At 39.1% G+C, this 23,935-nt stretch overlaps 1 protein-coding gene across 2 annotated transcripts in view; it reads right to left on the bottom strand.

Annotated features, from left to right (window-relative positions):
• Positions 1-84: 84 nt before the first annotated feature.
• arid3a (AT-rich interaction domain 3A) overlaps positions 85-23,935 on the bottom strand; it is a 44,591-nt gene continuing 20,740 nt past the window's right edge. Inside the window, exons 4-9 of one of the 2 annotated variants that reach the window (XM_004067978.4) lie at positions 9,925-9,997; positions 8,999-9,182; positions 8,337-8,584; positions 7,878-8,162; positions 6,746-6,835; positions 85-5,254 (exon numbers count right to left, since the gene is read on the bottom strand). In XM_004067978.4, coding sequence (XP_004068026.1) covers positions 5,088-5,254; positions 6,746-6,835; positions 7,878-8,162; positions 8,337-8,584; positions 8,999-9,182; positions 9,925-9,997 — 1,047 coding nt within the window. In that variant the 3' untranslated portion in view covers positions 85-5,087. The remainder of the gene's footprint in view (positions 5,255-6,745; positions 6,836-7,877; positions 8,163-8,336; positions 8,585-8,998; positions 9,183-9,924; positions 9,998-23,935) is intronic. The other variant, XM_011474014.3, reaches the window with a different exon arrangement.

The raw sequence follows: 23,935 nt of genomic DNA, 5'->3' as shown, positions 1-23,935 counted from the left end.
TGCAATAAATATGGCATCAAATAATGGTACTAACCTTTAGCCAATAAAGTTTTATTATATGGAACAATAAATGACATTCAGAGCTTTGTTGACATTTAAGAAAGATGATATTTTATTAACTTCAGATTCAAAATAAAAGTATTCACACAAACACATATTGAGTATATAGGCAAGAATCTAGAATACAGAAAAGGTGAAGACCTCTTCACTCGTCATAAAAACAACACAGAAAAATAAAATAAAACAAACAGTTGCATTGCCCGCTGCCACTTCACTGCTGTTGTGGTTACCGGGAAAGATCCCATTCATCGAAAAAAATGTAATCATTTTCAGAAAAAGCACACATTAAGAGAGCAGACGGAAAAACTTGAAAACAGACTTGCCGCACAAAACAGTGGTACATAAAGCAGTACTTTTTGTAGTACTATTAGTAGTAGTTAGCTGTTGAGCTAGAGGTTCACTGTTGCTTTTGCTCAAATACCTGAACAGCAGAAATAAAAAGAGGGGAACAAAATATCCTAAAGTCCATCTCCGGCAATGGTGCTCAACCTTATACCCTTGCTGAACAGTAACTTGAGCCCTCACTGGGTTAAATGCATCAAATTGGAGGTAGAAGTAGATTTTCCTGAGAAGTTGTAAGACACAACAGACACCTTGTTTCCGTTCTGATACACACAGACATCTAAAGCTCACACATGCAGACAAATTCACTCACCCACACACACACACACACACATGCACACAAGCGCAAACACACACACACGGATATCATATACTTCCCTAAAATAATCACATTGTCATCATTATCGCTCTGTTCATAAATCTGCTCTAGAAGTAATCTCTCTGTGCCTCAGTTGCTAAAAGATGCCAACAAAGCAAAGAAATAGCAAAAACAATATACATAATATAATCCATTGCCCTTAATAGCCACATTCCAGAAATAATCTAAGTAATGAATCTGAATAATACAGGTTAATTCATACAATTGTCACAGCAGAAGGCATCTTGACTTTTTTTGATAGTCCTTTTCCCTGCTCACAGGCCACCAGACGAAGGTCAAGTCAGTGGTCAATCCAGAACCCACATGCAACTCAACCTGTCAACGTTCCGGTTGAATGTCCATGCCGGCAACATGTGGGAACAGGAGTGAGAGCAAGGTGCCCGGTCCAAACCAGACTTCCACATGTTATGTTATCTACAGCTCTGGTGAGGGTAAAAGCAGCAACATTTCAAGGGTTTTTGATGTTACTATGTCATGATATGACAAAGAGAAAGCAAACCAGTCAGAAGAGACTGGATTTGTAGTGATGTTGAATCATGAAATTTGACTTTAGGACAAAAATGTCTGTATGACAGCCAGAAAAAGTTTGCCAAGCTTTAAAATACATTTCCAAACAAAAAGGTAATGTTGATAGTGGACTAAAGCAACAGTTTTATGCAGTTCGTAAGCTATTGTAAGGCCCTCCATGCACACAAACTTATGTGGAGTTGAGGAACAAAATGATTTTTCAAAACTCAAAAGTCCAGGTTTTATGCCACATGTAAAGACTGATCATTTTCACTGCGATACACTCATAGTTTAAATACATGACGCACTTATTTCTGCTGATCAAAATCACCCAAAATACAGACAATGGAGGATACATAATGAGTGGTTATTGTGTTCCTTCCTAATTTAAAAGCCTTTAAGAACTTCTGAGTCTTCAAGGTTGAGTTTGTTTTCTGTAGTATTAGTGTTTTGTGGTCATCTAATGCTGTTTTTGAAGGTTTGTCCAGCCCAGCAATGGAAAAACAGGCTTCACTGAGCGTCAAAACAAAATCTTCCACCAAGGGGCGCTATAACCAACCGCTTAAAATGAGTCTTCCATTTCTTTTGCACAACTACATTTAACCTGATATCTGATTGTCTGTGGTTGTTGCAGTTCTGCTCATTGTCTCCATCAGCCTGCATCCGCAAACGCTGACTAGTTTATCTGCATAAATACAACTAAAGGTGGAAAGCAATCTGCAAAAGCTTTAGTCCTTGAGGTAGAACAAAGGGACCTTGGTTTGGGATGTTGAGAGTGTTCAGAGGTATACAGTGTTGCTATAAAATTTTCTGATTGTCGCTACCACGCAATTTAAAGCAAGACAACCTCCCTTGAAAACGCTGTCATGGACAGAGCGAGCGGTGCTGCAGTACTTCTACTGTTCAAATGCAAATATCCCCGAAGCGCTCAATACATATACAATAAAGATGGATCGACCGAAAGGGGGCAGGTGTTTGAATGTTGCCTTGGGGGCTGAAAGGTCACGGGGTCAAATCTAAAGAAGAAATGTTGATCCTTTCGATCTTGATTGATTAAATTTGGTTTTCTCTGGTTCTCCCCCCTCCTTCTTGAAGGGTTTCTATTTGATTGTCAGGCAGCAACTATGACACCTGCAACTCACAAGGACTAATATTCTATCAAGAATAATCATGATCTGCTTACACTGAGCCGAGAGGACATGTAGGTTAGTGGCAAACGCGTACATCTGCAGAGAAGCATTGCATACTAATGCCTCTATTACTACTCACTAATTAAATGTCACTGGAATCAACTGGAGTTAGATTATGCATGCAAAAAAAAACTAAATGTACATTTAAAAGCTGTTGAGATACTACCAAGGGTAATTAATTCACTTATGTATTTTTCCCCTCTGAAAAAAAATATATCCCAGTGCTATAAAATCACAAGAACAGAGCTTGTTTTTAATAAAACAAGTGCTAAATAAATGTCACAAAAATTAGGATCCCTGACAAAAGTGAATGTCCATCTCTGTGGGCTCTACTGAAATGCACTTTCCGATGTTGAGCTTCTTAAACCTACCCTTTCAAATCAGCTTGTTTTCATAGAAAAAACTTTGACTAAATATAATTTTGAAAACCATGGAAGATCTGATTTTTTTTCCTTCTCAAACTAGTTAGTTCCTAGAAGCTGCAGAGTTCAACCCCCCCTTAAGCTCATTTTACTGATGTCAATCTGACGGTAAGCCCCTTTATTGACTAAGAGCACTTTTGAAAGGTGACCAGTGTTTGTGTAGCAGCTGGTGGTGACTTCCCACAACGAAGCCGCTCCAAAATCAAAGATATGACAGCCATATGGTGATATTTGACCAGAACAGTAAAAACTGATTAGATGGAGGTACTGCTCACTCTCTGTTCATCTCCTGCTGTGTCCAGGCCTCAGACCAGAGCCCCCGATCACTTCCTGATTTACTTCTTGAGTGTGGCAGGTAGGAATGAGGCTGGGAAGCCTATGGGGTCAGGGGGTGAGTAACAATCTTTAACAGTCCACAAAGGTAACCCGGGTTAAAGTTCAAAAAGCTGAATGATTGATCTTCAAAATGCAGAGAAGCAACTACTTTAGAAGAGGCCCGGTGCCTCAGATGTCATAAATCATAATTAGATTTTGCACAAACACTAAGACAAAAGCAAACACAGCCATAGCTTTGGTTACCTCTCAGGCCTAATTATAAAAAAGCCCAATTAGGCCACAGCCACATAATCAGAGGATCATTCTCTGCTATACCAGGCCTCAAAGAGACCTGGTCCTCATCACAGCACAGATTAAGAAGCACTTGGGTCAAAAGAAGCACTACATCATACAAAAACACAAAGCTAAACTTTAAAGCATCTGTAATCTATAATACATAAACAACAACTTGTCAGAGAGGAGATGAAATGCCTGTCAAACTTCTCCTAAGGCCCGGATTGTTTCCCCTGACACCTGATTGTCCTCGTGTCTCCGCAATATTCCGGACTAAGTGGACATTTCGGCACAGGAAATTTAGGACAGGAAATCACTTCATTTCTGATCAGAATTTTCCTTAAACATGCGAGATCTTAAGACAAAAAGGCCAAGCCAGAGAGAAAACTAAAACTGAAAGTTCCTCAAAAAACGAGGTGGAAAAGAATTGCCTTCTCCAGTGTCATTGGAAACAGTGAGGCATTGTACAAAGCAAATAGACACCTGAGATTCATCTTGTGTTATTTCTTGTGTTATTTTATTAGATAAGAACTCCAAACAAGCAATTTCGACTTGTTTTATCACCTGCAGAGCTGACCTTGTTCCTACAAAGAGTCATTGCAAACACTTATCGTGACAAACTACCGGCAAGATTGGCAGAGATATGTCTCGAACTGGCCTTGTGTCAACAAACGGGCGCAAGCAGTCTCTCGAAATCAAGCACGAACTATTGAACGTGTAAAAGCCCACCACCAAGAATCCGGTCAGGATCAAGGATGCGAAACTGTATTAAAAGTGATTAATTGAAAGATCCTTAAGAGATCCTTCAGATCCACGAGAGACCCTGTGGCATTGATATGACATTTATCTCATTACACAGCCAGAACACAGATCTGCACCAGACGGCTTCTCCTACACAGAGATCCAAAATGGCTGCCGTGGGAATAAGGTTCTGATTTTACGCAAAATGAGGTCACAACTGTGCGTTGTCATATGCCCTGAAGAAACAATACATACCTTTAAAGCTCTTTTTTTGATTACAAATAGATGATATTTATACTTCTTTTCATTTAATATAATTCTAAATATATATAGTTTTTGTCCTGCAGTGAGAGGATTAAAGATTCAAACGATCAAACACAACAAAAAGAAAAACAATAATAATGACAATGAAGGTTAAAAAAATCTCTCGTAGAGGATAAAACATCATTGTCAGTCAGTAGCTGTACTGTTGTGTAAACAATGCTTCAGCCTTCCTAGTTGTTGCCTTCTCTCTTGTTCTCCAATAATCTGTACACTTATGTAGAAATAAATAATTCACAGGTTGTGCATACGTGTTAGTCTAGCATATACTGGCTCATGGTTGTGATATTTTCTTTTAGAATCCTTTTGGCGATGAATAACAAAAGAGAGGAGTTTGGGAGTGAAAACCTGAGATAGTGTACTTCAAGTGAGGAGAATTTTAGTTTGTCTTTTTGTATTGATGAGGGTTCTTCTCTTTTTGGCATAGATGTTATAAAAAATGAGGTTGCTATTTGGCTTTTTCTTAGCATGGTAATAATAAAAACAACAAAAAAACGTGGAAAGGCTGGGAGTTTGTTAAGACAGTGGGTTGCTGGAGGTTGAGGTAGGTGTGATTTGTTGCTGCTGCTGAAGTTGCTGCTGCTGTGGAGCGACACGACTGCTGACAGGCTTGTTGGAGATAGATGAGGCGGTGGAAGCGCCGGATGAGGCTGATCCTGCCGCTGCCTGAGCAAACAGAACACCTAGACAGAACGAGACGTAAAAATTGAACAAGTCTTGTAAAACAGAAGGTGACAGTTTCATTCCTACTCACACAAATGCTCTAAAACAACACAAATTACATAATATTTTTAGCTTTTCTCCCCACATTGCTATGTTGTTTGCATGTGCTAAATACAATGTAAAGCTGTAGTTTTTGTCTCAACAGAAGCATAGAGTAACAAATATGAAAGAAATAAATAGTAAGGTTAAACTTGTGGAGTTCACAGATTTGAAACCGAAACGCTCCATAAAGTTAGAACATTTTACCATGAGATGTTTGAGTTTGCTTGTTTTTTTTGTTTCATCGTAAAAACCTATTATAAAAAACCTATATATATAAACCTTTCAAGCAATATTTATTAATATGTATAATTATCCTAAGTTTGATTAGTTACTGTATGAATGTAGAACTGATGATTATATTGCTGTTGTGTATTATTTGTACTTAATTGCTTGAAATAAACCATTTCAAATCATTTAAAAAAAAAATCACAGCGGACAAATTGTGAAGACAACAAAAGAAATGATCAAGCCATCACTACAGTCCAGTGTGTAGAAACACTTTGAATTTTACAAACAGATGTAACCATACAGTGTGCTAGAATGTTCTAATTATGTTCCCTTTGGATTATTTTGATTTGGAAAAAGAACAGTGGGCTGAACTTTATGAAACTAAGATGTGAATGGATTTGCCATTAATTCTTGTTTACTTGTCTGTTTGTAAAAACTTTTCATTTACACGTTATTATCTTGCAAGAAATATAAGGAATCTGAAAAACCTCACCTCCACTGTTCAGTACCCAGGTATCTTTTTGGTTCAAGGTGACCAGGATCAATTTTAGGTCACTGAATCGGATTGTTCAAAACGAACCAATATTAATTATGAATCGTATCAGCAACCACTAATTATGATGTGATTCAAATTGTTGCCAAAATGAATCATTACACCCCTAGTAAATAACCTAAAATTCCACCTTAAAAAAGTTAAAGTACTAGGTAAACAGTAAACTAAAAAAGGGCATGCAGTCATTGATAACCATGAAGTTTCTTCACTTGTGCTTTCAAAAACTTTGGAATTTCCAAAAAAGTTTTTACTCTTCCCCCACTTCTTGAAACAGGAAACATCAGTACCAGAACACACTTCTTTAATCGGTTTCAATAGACAATAGGATATAGACCACTATTAAAATAACAGTAAAATCCCCCCAAAATACATTACCTTCAAAAAAATAAAGCTTTGGGAAATCTGGCAACTAATTTTAATTTTATTCTTTAAACTCGCTTCATTGTTGTGTAAAGACAACAACTGAGCTCAAAGGCTGCAGGTCTATTCCTGCTGTTGATGTCTGCATTAAAATATCAGGTTGATTAAATCCTAAATTAGAGGCATATTATATTTCTTTCCTATTGTGTGGGAAGATGGAAAGAAGTGATGAAGTGTATATCCTGCACAATATGCTATAAGTCCTCACCGGTGTACATCACTCCATTCAGCTCCACTGACATGCTGATGCTGCTTGTGCCATTTGTGGTGAGGTTCAGAGCCGAGTCTTGCCTGCCGTCTGTCAGGAAGACAAAGCAGATAAATCAATGAATATCAATATATATTACTCTAAAAAGCATAAACAGCAAAGAAGAAGAGAAATCATTTTGAAGAGCACAAGCTTCATTATAGTGATTTCCTTGTCTGGAAAATGCCCATTTCTCTGAAGTCACCTGTACTATCACTTACTGAGAAACAGTTTGCATGTACAATCTGATAGGCGATAACCGAGAAACCTTTCTGTAAGATCAAAGAGTCTGCCTAAAGAAGGGAATCCCCACTAAGACAGGCACATATATGTCCTATGTATGCATGCATGCATGCATGCATGCTCCTCTAAAAGCTAAGCAGGTCAACACAGAGGCCTCCTTTGGGTTGCTTCCTCACTGTCAGGAGATGTGGTTAGTCAAGAATGTATTGAGATACTAACTGCCACAAAGGTGCACACTTAACAAATAAATAACAGATGAATGCAATTTGGAGTAAAAAGCAAAATAAATAAAAAATTGATTAGATTTTTTACAAATTGAGAATTTTCTTCAATAATTTGCAGATCAATGACTTAAAAATGATTCACAACGAGTAATTCTAAATTGGAATCCTTACTAAGGATTCACTGTGGTGTCCTATAAAATCTATGAACACGTAACCTTTGAGCAACGTGGCAGTGGCACTAGGTACCAGAGGTTGCATTAATGCCTGTTAAATCAACTGATCCTGAGCTTGTCATGCTGCATGATTGGCGTCACCGCCACAACAAAACAAAAGTTAAAAAACGAGGCCAGGATAAAAAACATCAATATTAATTAAAAACGGACTTTGATCACGATCCAACAGTTGAGTCTTTCTTTAAAGTCAACACTGACTTTAAAACAACAACATTAAATTGAATGATTAGATCGACAAGAGGCAATTTTTCTCTGTAAAAAATTCCGAAAGTCATTTTTAGAAAAATAAGCAGTTAAAAGTGTGAACTTATTTAAATAAAATGGAACAAAAAAGGACATTTCTGAACAAATTGGTCAAAAGAATTAAGACCCCACTATTAGTGTGTGCAGTACCTTGATTGTTGATGCGGATGTTCATAGGTATCTGAGCGGTCATGGCTAGCAGGTTGTGCTGCAAAGCTCTTTGAAGCAGGCGGTGGTGATCCTCGACTGGAAGAGCCATCTTCTTCTCTGGTGGCTCACCTGCCTCCAACTTGTCCCTGAGTTGCTCCAGAGCCACCACCTGAGCTGCCATGGCCGCCTGGGCTGCTGCTGCTGCAGCCACCGAGTGACCTGCCAAGGCTCCAGTCGGCAGACGAGGCATGCCCACCCCGGGCAGCGGCTGGCCTCCCTCCTCTTCTGGCCAGAACAAGATGAATGGAGAGATTTCCACCAAATTAAATCACACGCAGGACAGCTTGACATGTCCAGATATACATATTTGCCCAAAATAACCAAATGAAATTGTTAGAAAAAATTTAAAAGCAGGATTTTTCTTTCTAAACAGAAGCTCCTACAGCAGATGATTCCCACCTTTCTTGATCTTCTGGGTGGGGGTCAGTGGTGCCCCGTTTGTGCCCACTGACAGGCTCATGCTGGGTGTGTGGACCTTTGGTGACGACAGCATAGTGGGTGTCCCATTGGGCGAGTATGTGAAGAGGGAACTGCCGAAGCTCTGTCTTCTTCCCTCCCGGCGGTTGCTGTCGATGGCTGCCTGAAGCTCATTGGGGTTGCTCAATCCTCTCTTGTCACATTCATATGGGTACAGGTACTTCATGTATCTGAAATGAACAGTGAAGTAATAGTAAAATTCAGTATCGAACTGAAACGGAAAACTCTTAAAGACAAATCTGATTTCATGCCAACTAGCAATGAAAATAATCTACAGACAGATGCAGGAAACTATTTCAACGCTTAATTTTTGATCTGTAAAACAAAGTGTTTGCTTTCGTGCGATCTCCACCATTTTGACATGTTCCAAACACTGACTAGAACAGGAATTAAAGGATTAAAGTTTTGAAACTCGAAAGTACTTTCAGTTTTTGTTAATTGGCAGTTAACAGATCTGTCTGATAAACAAGCTCCAAGCAGCTTTGTGGAAACTAGTAGTTAAAAACCAAACCGAACAAAGCAACAGGGTGACGTTTTTGATCTGAAGTACTGAGTTATTACAATTACAAACTGAGTGAACTGACTGTGTGCGGAGGGTGAAGGCTGCACTGGTGATTGAGGTAGGCAGGTTGAGTCCCTTGGTGATCTCCCTCCACAGTTTCTTGTTTATGACCTCCACCAGGCCGCCCTTCTCTGTCACCAGCTTGTAGAGCATGTACAAATCCAGAACTTGTTTGGCCATTATGGGAATACGATTGACGGGAGTTCCTACAACAAGAAGCGAGGAGTCAAGAATATGAACAGACAGATGGAGACCAGCTGGATTCTGTTCAACAGAAAATGAGAGGTGGGCTGTCAGTTTGGAACAAAACAGTAAAAGCAACGAGTCAATTTGCATTTGAAGGAATAACTGGTCCAGTTATTAGTCAGGCCTACAGATGGCGCTCTCAGATTCTTAGAGCCGACTTGGCAGACCCGCCCACTGGCACTAAAAATCTTGTTCTGGTCGTGATGTCTCCCGTGTCAGTCATCGGGATCCTGATGTTACAATACCTGCCCTAAACCAACATCTGACACAAAAATCTACAGATGAATCCTCTCAAACAACTTCTTTACCTGTAAACAGCAGATGAAGTAAGAGTACAAACCACCACAAATTCCTTTTAAGAGCAAGTTCCTCTAAATAAGGGGAAATTATGTGTGGGTGTAAGAACAGTAGCTCTGGATGGTGGAGTCCTGGTCCACTTTAAGGCATCAAAGTGTGCCTTCGATCCTGGGAAGACGAGCTGCTGTGTGAACATGAGGCAATCATCTTGGAAATGAATAAAAGCTCAACCCTTTCATCAAATGAAAGACGAGCGGTGGCACTGGGTCATGTATCAAGGGCGCAGGAGAGGGGTCAATCTGTTCTCTACACAACTGCTGCCCCACAGCACGGGTTAGGGATCCTATGAGATTCTTTATAACATAAAAGGTGACATATTTTTTAAAAATCCGTGTAGCTACATACCTCTTTTTTGCATGAAACTGAAGAGGTCGTCTAAAAACTCTTTTCTTTTGGGGTCTGCATCCAGCTCATACAGCTGTAAAGAAGAAGAGAAACGAAATCAAGAACAAGTGATGCTTTTATTTTTGACAACAAAACACTCAGAGACAGAACCTGGGAATGTGCTGGTTTCACAAAGCTAGTTGCTTTAGTAAAAAGTGTTGAACAGATGATAAAAAACATACATTCTTGTCATTCTGTCATAATAAAAACTGTTACCACTATCTACCAAGTTAAGAAAAAGAATGTATGAAAGCTAAAAACTCAAAATATTTGCATGCTTTTTGGTCGTTTGGTCAGGAGATAACAGGGAAAATGGAGAGCTGCTGTGGACCAGTGTGGCTTGATTAGAACCTGATGTGGTTCCAGCTGGTGGCCGGGCCCAGGGTTCCGGAAAGTTCAGTGAAAGTTAGCAGTAAAACGGAGGCGCCTACTTGGGGGGAGTACAGTGGATTCATTGAAGCTGCGGTTGTTGTTGTTTTGTGTAGTTTTTTTTCCATTCCCTGTGATAGATGCGATCTCTTGTTAAACGTCTTTTTATGTTTGCAACATGCTTGATGCTAATATGTTTATGGCTCCTGTGCAGAAGTCCCAGTCCGGTTGTTGTGCATTATAGATACCCACAACCCCAATATATGGGCTACAAAAGTATCACAACAACATCTTACTGTGACTGAGGGGTAATAAACTTTCATAATATGTTATTATAAAAAAGGCTGGTTGTGAAACACAACGTGCAAGTAAGCACCACTAAACAAAACCACAGAAAATTTCTACTAAGCATATTATTACAGCACAGACATCATAACAGCTTTTAGCAAACAAACAAGCCACTATTAAGCCTCATGCTGCACACGCCGGTCGAGAGCTTTTGATATCACATCAGGAAATCACCGGTCTCAGCACCACGTTGACGCAAATAACAACATCAACAGCTGCTTATTGTTTAGTGAGATAGTAAAATCTTAAAGATCTCACAGTTCTATTATTTCCGAATGGAAATCTAAGTCAGCGGCTTTGCGATTCAAAAAGTTTCCAAAAGTAAAAATATACAAATAAGATTACTGTACAGGACTTATATTGCAGTTATTCTACTAATGTCCAGAGATTGCCTTTTGTTTTTTAATTTGCGCTAGATTCATTTCGACAGATTCTTTGCTTAGATTTGAACAGTTAGCAACATTGATGCAGTGGCGACAGAGGTTCAGGCTGTTGAGCAGGTCTTGGAATGATTGAAGGGTCGGTGGTTCGATACCTGCTCCTCCACTCATCTGTCGTTGTGTCCTTGGGAAAGACACTTCACCCTCCCTGATTCCAGTGCGGCTCCACTGGTGTGTGAATGTGCATAAATGTCCCGATGATGGTCAGAGGGGACGTAGGCGCAAACTGGCAGCCACGCCTGTTTGACATTCTTCTGGGACAGTTGCAACTATAATGTACTAGAATTTATGCATTTACATTTTTGAAGTCCCCCCCAAACATCTTTTGATTTATTTTAAGTATTCCCAGTGGTCTTTTAATGATGCTAATGCTGTTTGTAGCTTAAGTAAGAAAAAAAAGTGCTGTTTTTTTAGGACAGAGTTTCTGTGGTGGCAGTTGTACATTAGAAATTTGTCTTTAAGTTGTGGGCAGGACTGTTGGCGTGTAGCAACCCCGCCCCCATTTCCCATCACCCATCGATTAACTCTCTCTATCGCTAACTTGAAGCACCTAGCAACTACAAGCTAAAATTACCGGTGCAAAAAAAAAAGATAGCGAGCAGTATTGGAGCTATCTAGCCGTTTAGTTTTTGAGCCAGATGCCAGCTCAGACGAGGAAAATGAAGAAGTACATGGAGCAGGGAGATTGTGGCTTGGTGTTGTAGGTCCTACGTCACACTTACAAGCTTTTTCCAATGGCTTTGTTTTTGTCGATTTTAATAAAGAAATAGTCAGAAATGCAGTTTTATGCTTAATCTTCTTTCTATATGTCCCCCATCATGAGAATGAACGAGTTAAAAACACCAAAAACACAACTTTCCAACAGAGACTTTAAATTGATAGTAAAGCAGCTAAACAGGAAGTGTTTTACAGTTTTAAATATGACTCACAAACTGAAAGAGAATGAACACAGAATTTGTATTTGGTGTTATACAGTACCTACTAAAAAAAGCGACCAGTTTAGGTTTATGTAGACATTTTTGATGTCAACTCATAAAAAAGTGACTTTTTTATAGTTCACTTGACAAGAATTAAGACATCCTGACTTAAAATGATAGCTGGATGACTGCCTCATCAGGATAAAGTGTCACTCACTGATGGACGTCTACAGTTTCTATAATGACCAGCTTAAAGAAAATGAAAATCAAAGGCCTGCCACACAATCTTAACAGCATTGGCCTCCTACTCCTTACAGACTGTCCCTCACTGTGGCATTCAGCTCTCATTAGTGACGCTAAGCTGCTATAGGATCTTATTATCTACTGGCCAGGGGGTAACATAAGGGTGGGGGCTGTGGGACCAAAGAGTGTTTAGGTAGATGTTGCGGTGGGGGGATAACAGCTAATGTACAGGCCTGCTGGAGGAAAAGGGGGAGTTTTAATTACAGGATGCATGCATTTTGTGAAGTGCCGCACCATAAATCTTAGAAATTACCCCCTCCTTGACTCCCATCCCCCAATGTTGCTTTATTTGCTCCCGATCCCTCTTTCAGTCTCTCAGTCCTAATCACACCAATAAATATTTGCCTAGTGGTTTGGTGGGAGCGCCACGATTCCACTCCCACTAGTCCACATCAGACAGAGACAAAGCAACACTCTTGAAATGACGAATGTCTTTTTGTGTCACATTGACCATTAGATAAAAGGGGAGAGGAAAAGACAAGCTTTTCGTGAAGACGTGTTATTCACTAAGGAACTTGTCTCTGTGAGTCAAAGGAACCATGTTGTAGTGTCACTTATCTGTGTAAAGTGAAGTGTGAACTCACTGCACACATAGTTACACGGTCTGCATTTGACCCACTCGGGCATATCGAGTGTCAAGTCTCGTTTGGCATTAACAAGCCTGCTTTGAGGCTTCTGCTTTGTATCAATTAACATGCGATGATAATCCAAAATCCTTCCAGTTGTTCCTCCTGTTTTCGTCAGGTGTCACGTTTCAGACGTGTCACTTTGAAAGCTTTTTTTGTTTTTAAATGAAGAAAATTATTTATTTATTCATGGAAAAATGTCAAAACACAGCAGCAAGTTGGATGTGATGCTTCTTTTTTTTATATCTTAACTTTTTTAGTAGCTAAAGTCCCGTCTACAGCAGGTAAAAGGAAGTAATATTAGGAATATAAATCAAGCAGACTATGTAAATGTAGAAAGCACTAAACTGGGATGTGTTTGGCAGCTGCACTAGTCACTCTTCAAGCAAAATACAATTTTAAATACGCCAACCTCGGAGAGAAGCTGTTGATAGACATATATCATAAAGGAGAACAGTTGAATATGGCTGTGAGGTTAAAAGAATTTGTTTTGAGAAACTGTTGTTGAGAGAAACCCTTAATTTACTAAAAGCCACCAGTCACAATGTGGTTGAACTGGCAAAACAACTGCCACACCATATGCACAAATGCACATTCTTTCTCTTTTGTCACTCTTTTTTTTGCTATCTGTTTTAGTTCACCTTTCAAGTTCCAATAGCTTCGCTCTAATTCAGCTTGTCCATTTATATAATCCTTGTGTACATTACAACTCCCCTGTCGCCACAACTACCACCCACCATCATACACACAGACTTATCAGGCTGACGTGGGTGTGGTCCCATAGGTTTTTCATGCCTATAGTATGTGTGCTGGGATGAGGGCCCCTTGTGCATTAAAGCCCAGCAAGTCAGATAAACAATAAGAAACTAGATAAACCACAAAAAAAACTGGGACAACTGGTGCTGCAAGGTTTACACCCTTTGACTGAATCACATACGGGGGGTGGGACGACATCTTATGGATTCTACTACCCTAGTTTTCAAGAAAAAAAAGAATTGCAGTGGTAAGGTTACAATCTTTATCAAAGTTTAGTTGAAATTACATTTAAAGGTGGCCCAATGCAACGTAATAAGAATCAAAAGCTCCCTACTTCCCATTAATAAATATTTATTGTTTTTTTACGGGGACTCCGGCTTCCTCTCACCGTCCAAAAACATACTTCATCACAATAAATCAAACTTTATTGATAAAAAAAGTGCGTCTCGGGCCTTGCGCAAATTGAAGCGCATTAACATTTAAAACAAAACACACACACAATATTACAATAAAAAACCCAACCCACCCTTCACCCTTCCCACTCCCCTCTGTAAACACATATGACCCCTGACCGCACACACAATGAATACTTATAAAAGTAACTTCTAAAATAAGCTGGTTTTATCAACCGATTGTATTAACCACATATTAATTAACAAATTCATAGGTTAATTGGTTAATGTAAGTTGTCCCTGGTTGTGAATGTGAGTGTGTATGGGTGTGTGATATGTGGCCATGCATCAGACTGGCGACCTGTCCAGGGTGTACCCTGCCTTCGCCCACAAGTGGCTCCGGCAACCCCGTGACCCCAAAATGGACAAAAACGGGTTTAGAAAATGAATGAATGAATGTTTGACCATAGTTTGATTGTTTCCTAGCCTGGGTCTTTATGTAGGTCAACGACTGACTGTCTGCAGATAAATTATAAACAGGCCTTATACTGCAAATAATCAGTAACCAAAGAGCAGCCTTTGCAGCCTCAAAGGCAGCGGTGGGGATGGTAGGTAACAATGTATGTGTGCGAGTGTGTATGGGGGGAGGGTCAGTCAACCATTAATGCAAATGGAAGTCAGTGGTGCTTTTGCACTAATGTCACGTAACCCATTACAGCCTTTGCAGGCTAAAAACTCAAACCAAGAAAAAGTGTTGTTTATCTCATCTGTCCCCCTTCACTACCACCCATCACCTTAGGCTAAAGGGGAGCCCACACACAAGCTTAGAGCACACCTTGGACACAACAGCACAACCCAGATCTGTTTTCCCGTCTGTTAACAAGTCATGCTTTGCAGTTTTATATCTGCGTGATGTATAGTCTGGGGAAAGTCTGTGGCTCTGGACAAAATTTTAATTTTACTACAAAGTCTCTTAAAGCCTAGTGGTAGGTTTCTTTCTGAATCTGAAGCAATGCAGACCGTTGAGATTAAATCAAACGGTAGAGATCTTTTCAAAACGTCACAGCAGAACTGTGAATATAAATGGGTAAATACTACTTCTATAAGTGCAGGGTTAAAACTGCAGGGTGTGTGCACTATATCACATATCACTACATTTATTGCAATTGTTTATGATGTGCATGTGCATGCAGACAAAGGAAGTCAGGTTTACACAAGTCCCTTTTCCCTCAGTGCTAAAGGGTTAGTTTCACAACATTGTATTAATCCGAGACCTTCAGTTGATTTTTCTCATGAAAGAGATTAGTGTGAACTTGTTTTTTTCTCCACAATGCCTTACCTGAGTGGAGGCAAAACATTTGCTACTACCTCCTTAAACAGGGCCATAACAAATCAACTCCGCTGAGCTCATGAGGAGCAGTGACGGGGCTGATCATGCTAATTTGTCAGCACAAAAACAAAGAAATTAACTAAAAAGTATGCTTCATGCTCTGGGGGGAAATTAAGGGTCTGGGGGTGGTACATGAACACATGATCAGCTATTTTCAACCACGCCATTGTTCAAGGCCAAATCCCCTTTACAACTGTCATTAATGTACAAAGCAAACACAAACAGCCGAACGGGATCACTTTGCATCCAATTCTCACAATGAAAGTAAAAGCGTTCCTGCATGGAAACTTTCAGTTTCACACCACAGTGGTCCACCAACAAATTTAACTATCCACTAAACCCAACGGGTGTTTTGCACAGAATGACATGATGGGTGGTGAACAGGAAAATACTAGTTATTGCAACAGTTTCCAACCCAGCAGAGACAGCAACTAACATCTAAGACACAATAAGTGTGGTCTCAACACACACACAAAACCAATTCTTGTGTACGGAGAAGACATTTTCCATCAGGGGCCTCATGTGCAAAGCTCCACTTGAGTTTTATTGCAATGCTATAAAAGTGTTTTTTCTTTCATTGCAATGATCAAAGACAGCAGAAAAATTGAAAAGCATTGTTTCCCCCGTCCTTTAAAGTCGTCACAAACTGCAGCAATCAGGCCTAATTCATAAGTTATGACTGCAGAGAACATAGTTGTAGTTTTTTTTTGCTTTTGGGCGTTTTACTGTTCAATAATGGAAGCTCACAGACTTCAAAGAAAAGGAGGCAAAACAGCAAAAATAAAACAAGCTTGACCCAAATGATAAAATGTGTTCAATCATTACTGACAACCAGCCCCACCTTCAAAATTTAAAAAGAGACAAAAAAAGAATGTTTTGATTGCAATGTTGTCCCCAACAATTCGAGAAGAAATCAAACTTATGGTTGCCCTGAATTGCAAATCACTCCAGCAAATCACTCGGTGCGAAAAAAAAAAAAAAGTAAAGATCACAATGAAAATTAAGGGTGTATTCAGACTGGGGAAACCATTTGGTCAAAACTGGGTCTGCTTGAATTGTCCCCGATCGAGTCCTGAACCTTGCATTTGGTCTATTCAGACTGCCATCAAGCGCCCTTTCGCATCAAAGCTTGCAAACAAAGCTTAAAAAAATCTCTTCACTCATTGTTCAGGAATTATGAGGGCGGGGCAAAGCAACTAGAGACGGAAATTATGGAACTCCTGCGCTTTGGAGTCCTTGTAATTCAAACTTTATATTTTGCTGACCAATTTTAAACGCCTGTTTCAAACGTCAGGCTCAACACTTTTTATGGCTGTTTTGGTACAGTCGAGGCGTGCTGTAGGGCAGTGACGGGCAAGAAAACGTCTAAGAAGGTACGCTGATAAGTGTTTATGATATATTGATTTGTCGGGAAAACAGTGTGAAGTAATTTGTATCATGTTAAAATTGTTTTGATGAGCCTGCATTCATCCATGTGTCTCATTGTTGTGGTGTTATAGCACTATTATAAAGAGAATTCTGTGAAAGATGTACACGGTAGCTCTTAGGATAACGTCACAGCAGTACGTGCTGCGTAACGAGACGTAGAATAGCATGTATGAGGCTTTTTTCAGTTGTCTTATAAACGTTCTAACAAGTTAACAGTAGGACTTTTTTTTTCGTCTTTAACAAACACCACAATCGTTGCTTCATATTTCTCAGTGGCTCATCTGTTGCTACATTCCTACTTGGTTTACATCACGTGACCACCAACTGGTGGCCGTTTTGGTCCAGTTGTTGAAATCTCAAAGCGAACCGATGCTCAGTGTGCTAGGAAACGAACCGAAACCACCTCAAAAAATGGGTCCGCTTGGAGGTATTCAGACTTAATATTTGTTCCGGATAATTGGGGGAAACAAATTCTAGTTCACTTTTGGCGGACCAAATATGTTCAGTCTGAATACACCCTAAAAAAAACCACACACACACACAAAATCACACTAGTAATCAAAACTAAAAACAGAACTCTTAACACAATGCCAAAAACACACAAATTAAAAATTAAACATTTCTGAAAAGAAAATAAATTTCCAGAAATCAAAATGAAATAAAAAAAAATGAAACAAAAGAAATTTATTTATACTCAAGGTAAAGTACAAAAATGAAAAATTAGAAGGAAAAAACTTCAAAATATTTTTTTGATGAAATATGGAAGTAACCAAAATCAAACAGAAAAAACTTTGTTGACTTTTTTGCCTTTTTGAATCATCAAATCATAAGAAAATAAATACATTTATAAGTTTAATAATTCGTTGTTTGTCAGGGCAAGTGGAAATGATCTTATTTCCTTTTCTATAGTGTGATAATAATCTTAAACTATAAAATAAGTAACTGCAGTCAGGTGACAGCAGTGTGACACAGGCTAAGCTGACATCTCTCTATAAAGTGATATCTTTAATGAATCCATCTTTGTCCTCTCTGCTCCCGGCCCTGCTCCCCCTACTACCCCCCCAGGCACACAATTAACGCCAACAACTGAGCGGGGGCACTGCTGAGGCTCTGAACATTGCTTTATTGACAGAGAGGATCAAACACATCATAATCCTAACTCACTGGCTGACCTCGTGAATTCAGCTTCATTGATTGAGGATGAGGAGTCAACAGCTTTGTGGACGCAAACAGCGCCTCTGAGACCGGCCGTAACTGATGTCGCTTTATCTGAGGCCACCATATTCGCAGCAGAAATGACAGAAAAGGAGATAAGAAAGAAAGAGAGAATCAAACAACGGCAGTTTGCATAACTACTATATAAAACGACATTTAAATGTGCCAGCGGTGGCACAAAACACAAAGTGTTTAGCGGCTACCATTTATTTAAGATTGATAATACAATATTTGATTTAGGGTGGGGAAACGTTTAACTCAGTCTGACTGCTTTTGTTTTTGCATTAAAAGTGACCCGAATAAAAACAATATACTTTCTTATAATGTAGTGAGAATATACAGAATGATGTAGATATAGGATGAAAAAGGTGAAAATAAAAAGAAAGCAATAAACCAGAATAAGTGCATTCCACTGACAGCACTAACAATCCTCCGTGCTGCTACTATCGGTACAGCTGTCACTGCTTGGGGGCTTTGGCTAAAAGTCAGAAAAACCAGCAAGTTTTCCCAGGGCCCTCATCTGTGATCTGTGTTCTAACTACTCTGCTATTAAGTAGTATCATTATGATGAATGCTTAAAGCGGGTGGGGCAAAGCTGAATAGACGGAGAGGGAGGGTAAGTGGGTGTAGCAAGTCATGCATATCACCACACACACACTATCAGTTATTTGATGGAAGAGATTTTCAGCGTTATTTCACAATAAAGCTTCTCTATTGTCCATTTCGTTGAAGCGGCCTTCTTCTAAAAAACAATGCGCAGAACAACTTCTAACCCGGATAATTTTCTAATGAGAGTCTGCGTGAAAATATTTATTCTGCGCCAGAGCTGATGCCATGATAACATTTGTTCGAATGCAAACAGATGGAGAATGAGATAGCAGAGGAGCAAGAGATTCAGAAGAATGTTTGCTAAATCCTTTTGATACACCTTTTGATGTGTGGATGTTGCTTAAGACGGCTAAAACCGGGTATTACACTGCTGTTCCACAGCGTGGATCGCCTTACAGTTAGGGGAGAACCCCCCCCCCCCCGGAGAATGATGAATGAAAAGGGCAACGGGTTTAATGGTTAACGCTGACTCTAAGATCATATCTGCCCCACCTACACTCACTGAGACGAGATAGGTGTCCATGGGGCTAGTTGGAGAACGACATGGTCAAAATGACTTCACCCATATACACCCTGGTGACACCAAAGCAATCTTTAGTTTTTCTTGTACCAAACCCTTTCTTAAAAATTAAAAAACAATAACACCTTTTATTTCCAATGATGATATCGAAGCCAGTTTGACTAACAATACTCAGAGTGCTTACAACTCCTTCAAACAAGGCAGATCTTATTTACTGCATTGTAGTCTCGTTACAGCTTCTCATGTAAAGTGATTAATGAAATCAAGCACAGCTCAGTTCCCCCTGCAGCAAGAATGCTTGAAACACAAAGATGTAGAAATAGGTAAAGCAACTTGGAATGAATCTTTTGGCGTCCACACCTTTCTTGTTATGACGCATGTCTAGAGGGAAAACTTTTCTCGTTTCTCAATCTGGTAAATGGTAATCAAATAACTGTAGTTTTAGTGTTGAGAAAACCTGCGTACCCACACTTCCTTCCATTAAACCATATCAGTAAAAGGTCAACTACTATCAATATGACATGACAAGATAGCTACGGTTTTGTCACCAGCCCCAAGTATGGATCAGAGCACTTAAGGAGCCTTTTATGATGCAGGAAGACTGCTCTGTTTTAAGTTCCATTAAGTTATTGACTTCACAAATACATTTCAAAACATGTATTCTTTGCTTTTCAGCCTGACTTTACTTCACGCAGGGAGAAAGACCGTCTCAGACCTTGAAAATGTGCAGCTATGTAGCGTTATCTATGTCTGACCTGTTTCTTAATTGATTCCTACAGGAATGAAGGCTTTCAGTCTCTGCTACCTTTTCAGGGGAATATGAAGGCAAAACGCTTTGCTTTTGTTTGAGTGAATGCTCACCACTGGGTCTTTGTATGAAGAGATGTCTGCTAAGGGTTTATTTATTGACAGCTCTAACCATTTTATGTGCATCTTTTTTCTCCCATTGTCCCTCACAAAATGGGGCAAAAAAAAGCAGTACCCCTGTACTTTCATGCCAAAGAGATAATAAAAGGAAAGATTAAAACATTATTTAACAATGATGGTACTAGAGTCTATAAGCAAGACAAAGCATTTGCAAATCTCTTCATCCTAAAATAATAATTTATTTACTTTCTATACCCACAACTTCAAAACCAGTAGGAGTTTGTTGGAGATATCCTAATTATTTGATTTCAATTCAGGACGTAAGCCCCACAAGTTACTAAAAACTTAAAACAGAGATTATTCTGTTAAGATGTAGGTGAATTCAGTCTTACATTCCAGCGGCAGCACTTCCCTCTAACAAAACAAAGAGCTTTTGCCAATTTCCAGAAAGGCTGTGACAGTATAGTTTCTGACATCAGCTTCATGTGGCATAGTGGGAGCGAGATCTGCTTGAAATGCTGCATGATGCTTCCCAGTCAAAACACTCATTTGCTGCTGGTGCTCTACTTGGCAGCGACTCAAAGCCAAAAGCCAGCAGATGGACTTTTTCCTGTTTCCTCAGTCACACCTACCATTTCCTCTTCTGAACTGTTCCTTTTCCCCCTTAGCAACAAGACTTTCAAAGGTCTTAACAAGCAACCTTTGGCTTTTTGTTTTCATGACTAAAGCTCAATCCATAATCTAGTGATGATTCCTTCTGCTTGTAGGACATTTTAATTACGACCTATTGCACAGAACAAAGTCTCCTTATTATAATTACTTCATTCTCTAAAGATGTGAAATGCCTGGTACTGGCAGTTCCAGACAAGGTTTCATGATTCTGTTACTTTAATGATTTGAAGTTATTAAAGAAAAAAAATTCCAAAACTGTTAAAAGTGTTCCTCTTATCAAAGACTAACACCAATGAAAATCCTGTTTTTGGTTTTTTAACTTGGCCTTGTGGCATTTTCTTGATGATGGAGGACATATTAAAAGAAAATTAACATTAAATTTGGATTTCTGAGTATTTCTCTATTCAAATTATTGTAAATCAGGAGCAGATTAAGAAAAAAAACCACATTGGAAAAAGCTTTTAGCTGAGTTGTAAAAGTTGCAATCGGCAGGGCTCAAGCTCCATGCTCAGCTCAATTCCCAAAATCTGCCAAAAAAACACATAATAATAATTAAACTGGGAACACTTTAAAATAGATGAAATGATCGAAGTTGGGCTTTAGATAAAGAGAGACCCAGAAAAACTAAATTATATTGTTTAGCCCAAAACATTTACAACAAATACTGTATATGATTTAAACATTAGCTAATTATGTTTTGAAGATAAAAGCAAAGCAAACATATCCTGCAGCACACTGAGGATGGCCCATTCATGTCATAAAAGAAAAGAATCCATTTCTGACCGGCACAGTATGGATCAAAAGGGTTTTCAACAGTGGAATATAAACTTAACAAGCACTTATCACAAAGCTGCATCAGCAGAAATCTGATGAGCAATCACAATAAGTGTCGCTCCCAATTGGATCTTATTCTGCCCTTCACTTCCTGTAGTCACTAACAGCCCCTCCCCCCGGCCCTTGATATGTGTGTGTGTGTGTGTGTGTGCGTGTGTGTGCATGGGCAATTTAATGTTTAATGTCAGCCCCCCCCCCCCAAACACACATTTGAACTGACCGTGGAGAGAGCCATGAATTTTTAAAGACATCCCTACTTTACTGTCCATCTGGGCTCCATCTGTCCAGCTGCTTGTGTTTAAAGCAGACAGAGACACAGAAGAGGTGACTTCAAAGGCTCGCCATGGCCTCTGGACACTTTCTGACCTGGAGAAGATGCTGTTTACAAAAGGAGCGAGGAATTTGGTCGCTTTTAAACCACCGGAGACGACACTATGTTAAGACTAGTTTGTAACTGAACATCCCCATGTTGGTTGGAAAAAAAGCAGGAACAACACACTCGTCTCTTGTCCATTCAACAAAAACTAGGTTAAAGTGGAGAAGCTTTGTAAACTATGAAGATGGTTGACATCTCGTAGAATAAACCTAACAATTTAAACCTGGGGGATGTTTGTCTGTCATTAACAGCTACTGACTTCATTGCAGAGACATTCTGACCCGCCCTTTTTTAAACCAACGCTACTGGAGTTCACGGCCAACCTTCTTGGCTTTTTAAAGGTCCAGCTGCAGCGTTTGGGTCAGGTTGAGATCTGGACTTTGACTGGAACCTTGCACCCCTTTGACCGCTTTCTTCTTCAGATTCTTTGGTGGGTTTGCTGCTGTGCTTGAGTCCTGTGTCAGGGGTTCATGGCAAATGCCTTCACATTTGACATTAGATATCCAGAAGAGTTCTTTGTTAACCGTCACACCTCCTCCCCTATGCTGCACAATTTGATATATGATACATCTATAAATGACCTTTTTCTTTTAAACTTTCACAACATAAACTTTTAAATTTAATTTTTAAGGTTTCAACATTTTCTTGGAAGGCTTTTTATTTGTTTTTTTACAAGTTGTATTGTATGTAAAAACTTTACACAGTGTTAATTGTCTAGGCATATCAATTGTGGTATTTGTTTTGAATTTATTTTTGTATTTCATAGTTCCCTTGCAGAAATCTCCTATTTGTTTGTTTATTATTACTTTTTATTTATTTAGCTATTATTAATTTCATTTTATTTATTTTTTTTTTTTACCAATCTTTATGTCTTTCACTAGAAAATATTCTTGTTCTTAGTTCAACTTTAAAAATTTAAATATAAAATATTATTCTAAACTTTTTTAGTTTATAAATGCATAAATTATAGTCCTTCCTTTGGGGATGATATTTCTTTATCTAATTATTAAGACAAGAAATTAAACCGTTTCACCTTAATTAACACCTAAAGCTAAAGTGTTTTGCTACGTTCACACCGCCCTCTGCAACATGTGTTCAAGCAACCACCTTCAAAGAAAAGCCTATGTAGATGCCCATTTATGTGCGTTTCAGGCTTCTGAGTTAAAAATGTTTGCATTGCACTTCGCTACGCAAGTTTTTAAGTCAGTTTTCGGGCTGTACGTACAAAACGCGCTACCACTGAATGCACGTTCAAAGTTAAACCAGTTGAACTTGGAATATATCGGGAATCGGATTTGGTAGTGACGCATGAATAGCGTCCTTTTTAAAACACTGAAGTGCCAATCATCTTAAAATTGATCAAATAAATGTTTGTTTTTTTACATCAAGTCTTTCATGTATTGGAATGAAAGAAACAGCCCGGAGCTTTGCGAGCCGTTTCAACATTTCGCATCAAGCCTCTTCCAACTGTGAGTTCATTGCGTTAGTATCGCGCTGAATGCGTATCACATGCCCGGTGTATACGTAGTCAATTTCTTTTTTTCATTTGTAAAAATGCACTCTGGAGCCACTTCTACAGTGCAGTTTCACATTTAAACTACTAGAAAATTCTCCTGTTTTGACTTCAACATTAAAAATAAATGAGAGCGCTAAAACCTACTTCTTAAGACATGTAACCCTGCAAAGCTCTGTAATACTGGACTTCTTCACCAATCAGCTTTATTTTAATTGTTTAATATTCAATATATAAAACTATAATAGTAGAATTATTGAAAGAATTACTGTATAGGGTTCTTTTAGAGTTGACAGGACTAATGGTTTGAAGTGGCACTGGTATAAGAAAACAAAACGCACAAATCATTTTCATTTAAAAAACAGTCCAACAGCGCTGGCATCATTTTGACATCTTT

The sequence above is a fragment of the Oryzias latipes genome, chromosome 4 (genome assembly GCF_002234675.1).
Source record: "Oryzias latipes chromosome 4, ASM223467v1".
Lineage (NCBI taxonomy): Eukaryota > Metazoa > Chordata > Actinopteri > Beloniformes > Adrianichthyidae > Oryzias > Oryzias latipes.
Note: the sequence above shows the minus strand (reverse complement) of the source record. Positions and strands in the feature narration are given on the sequence as shown.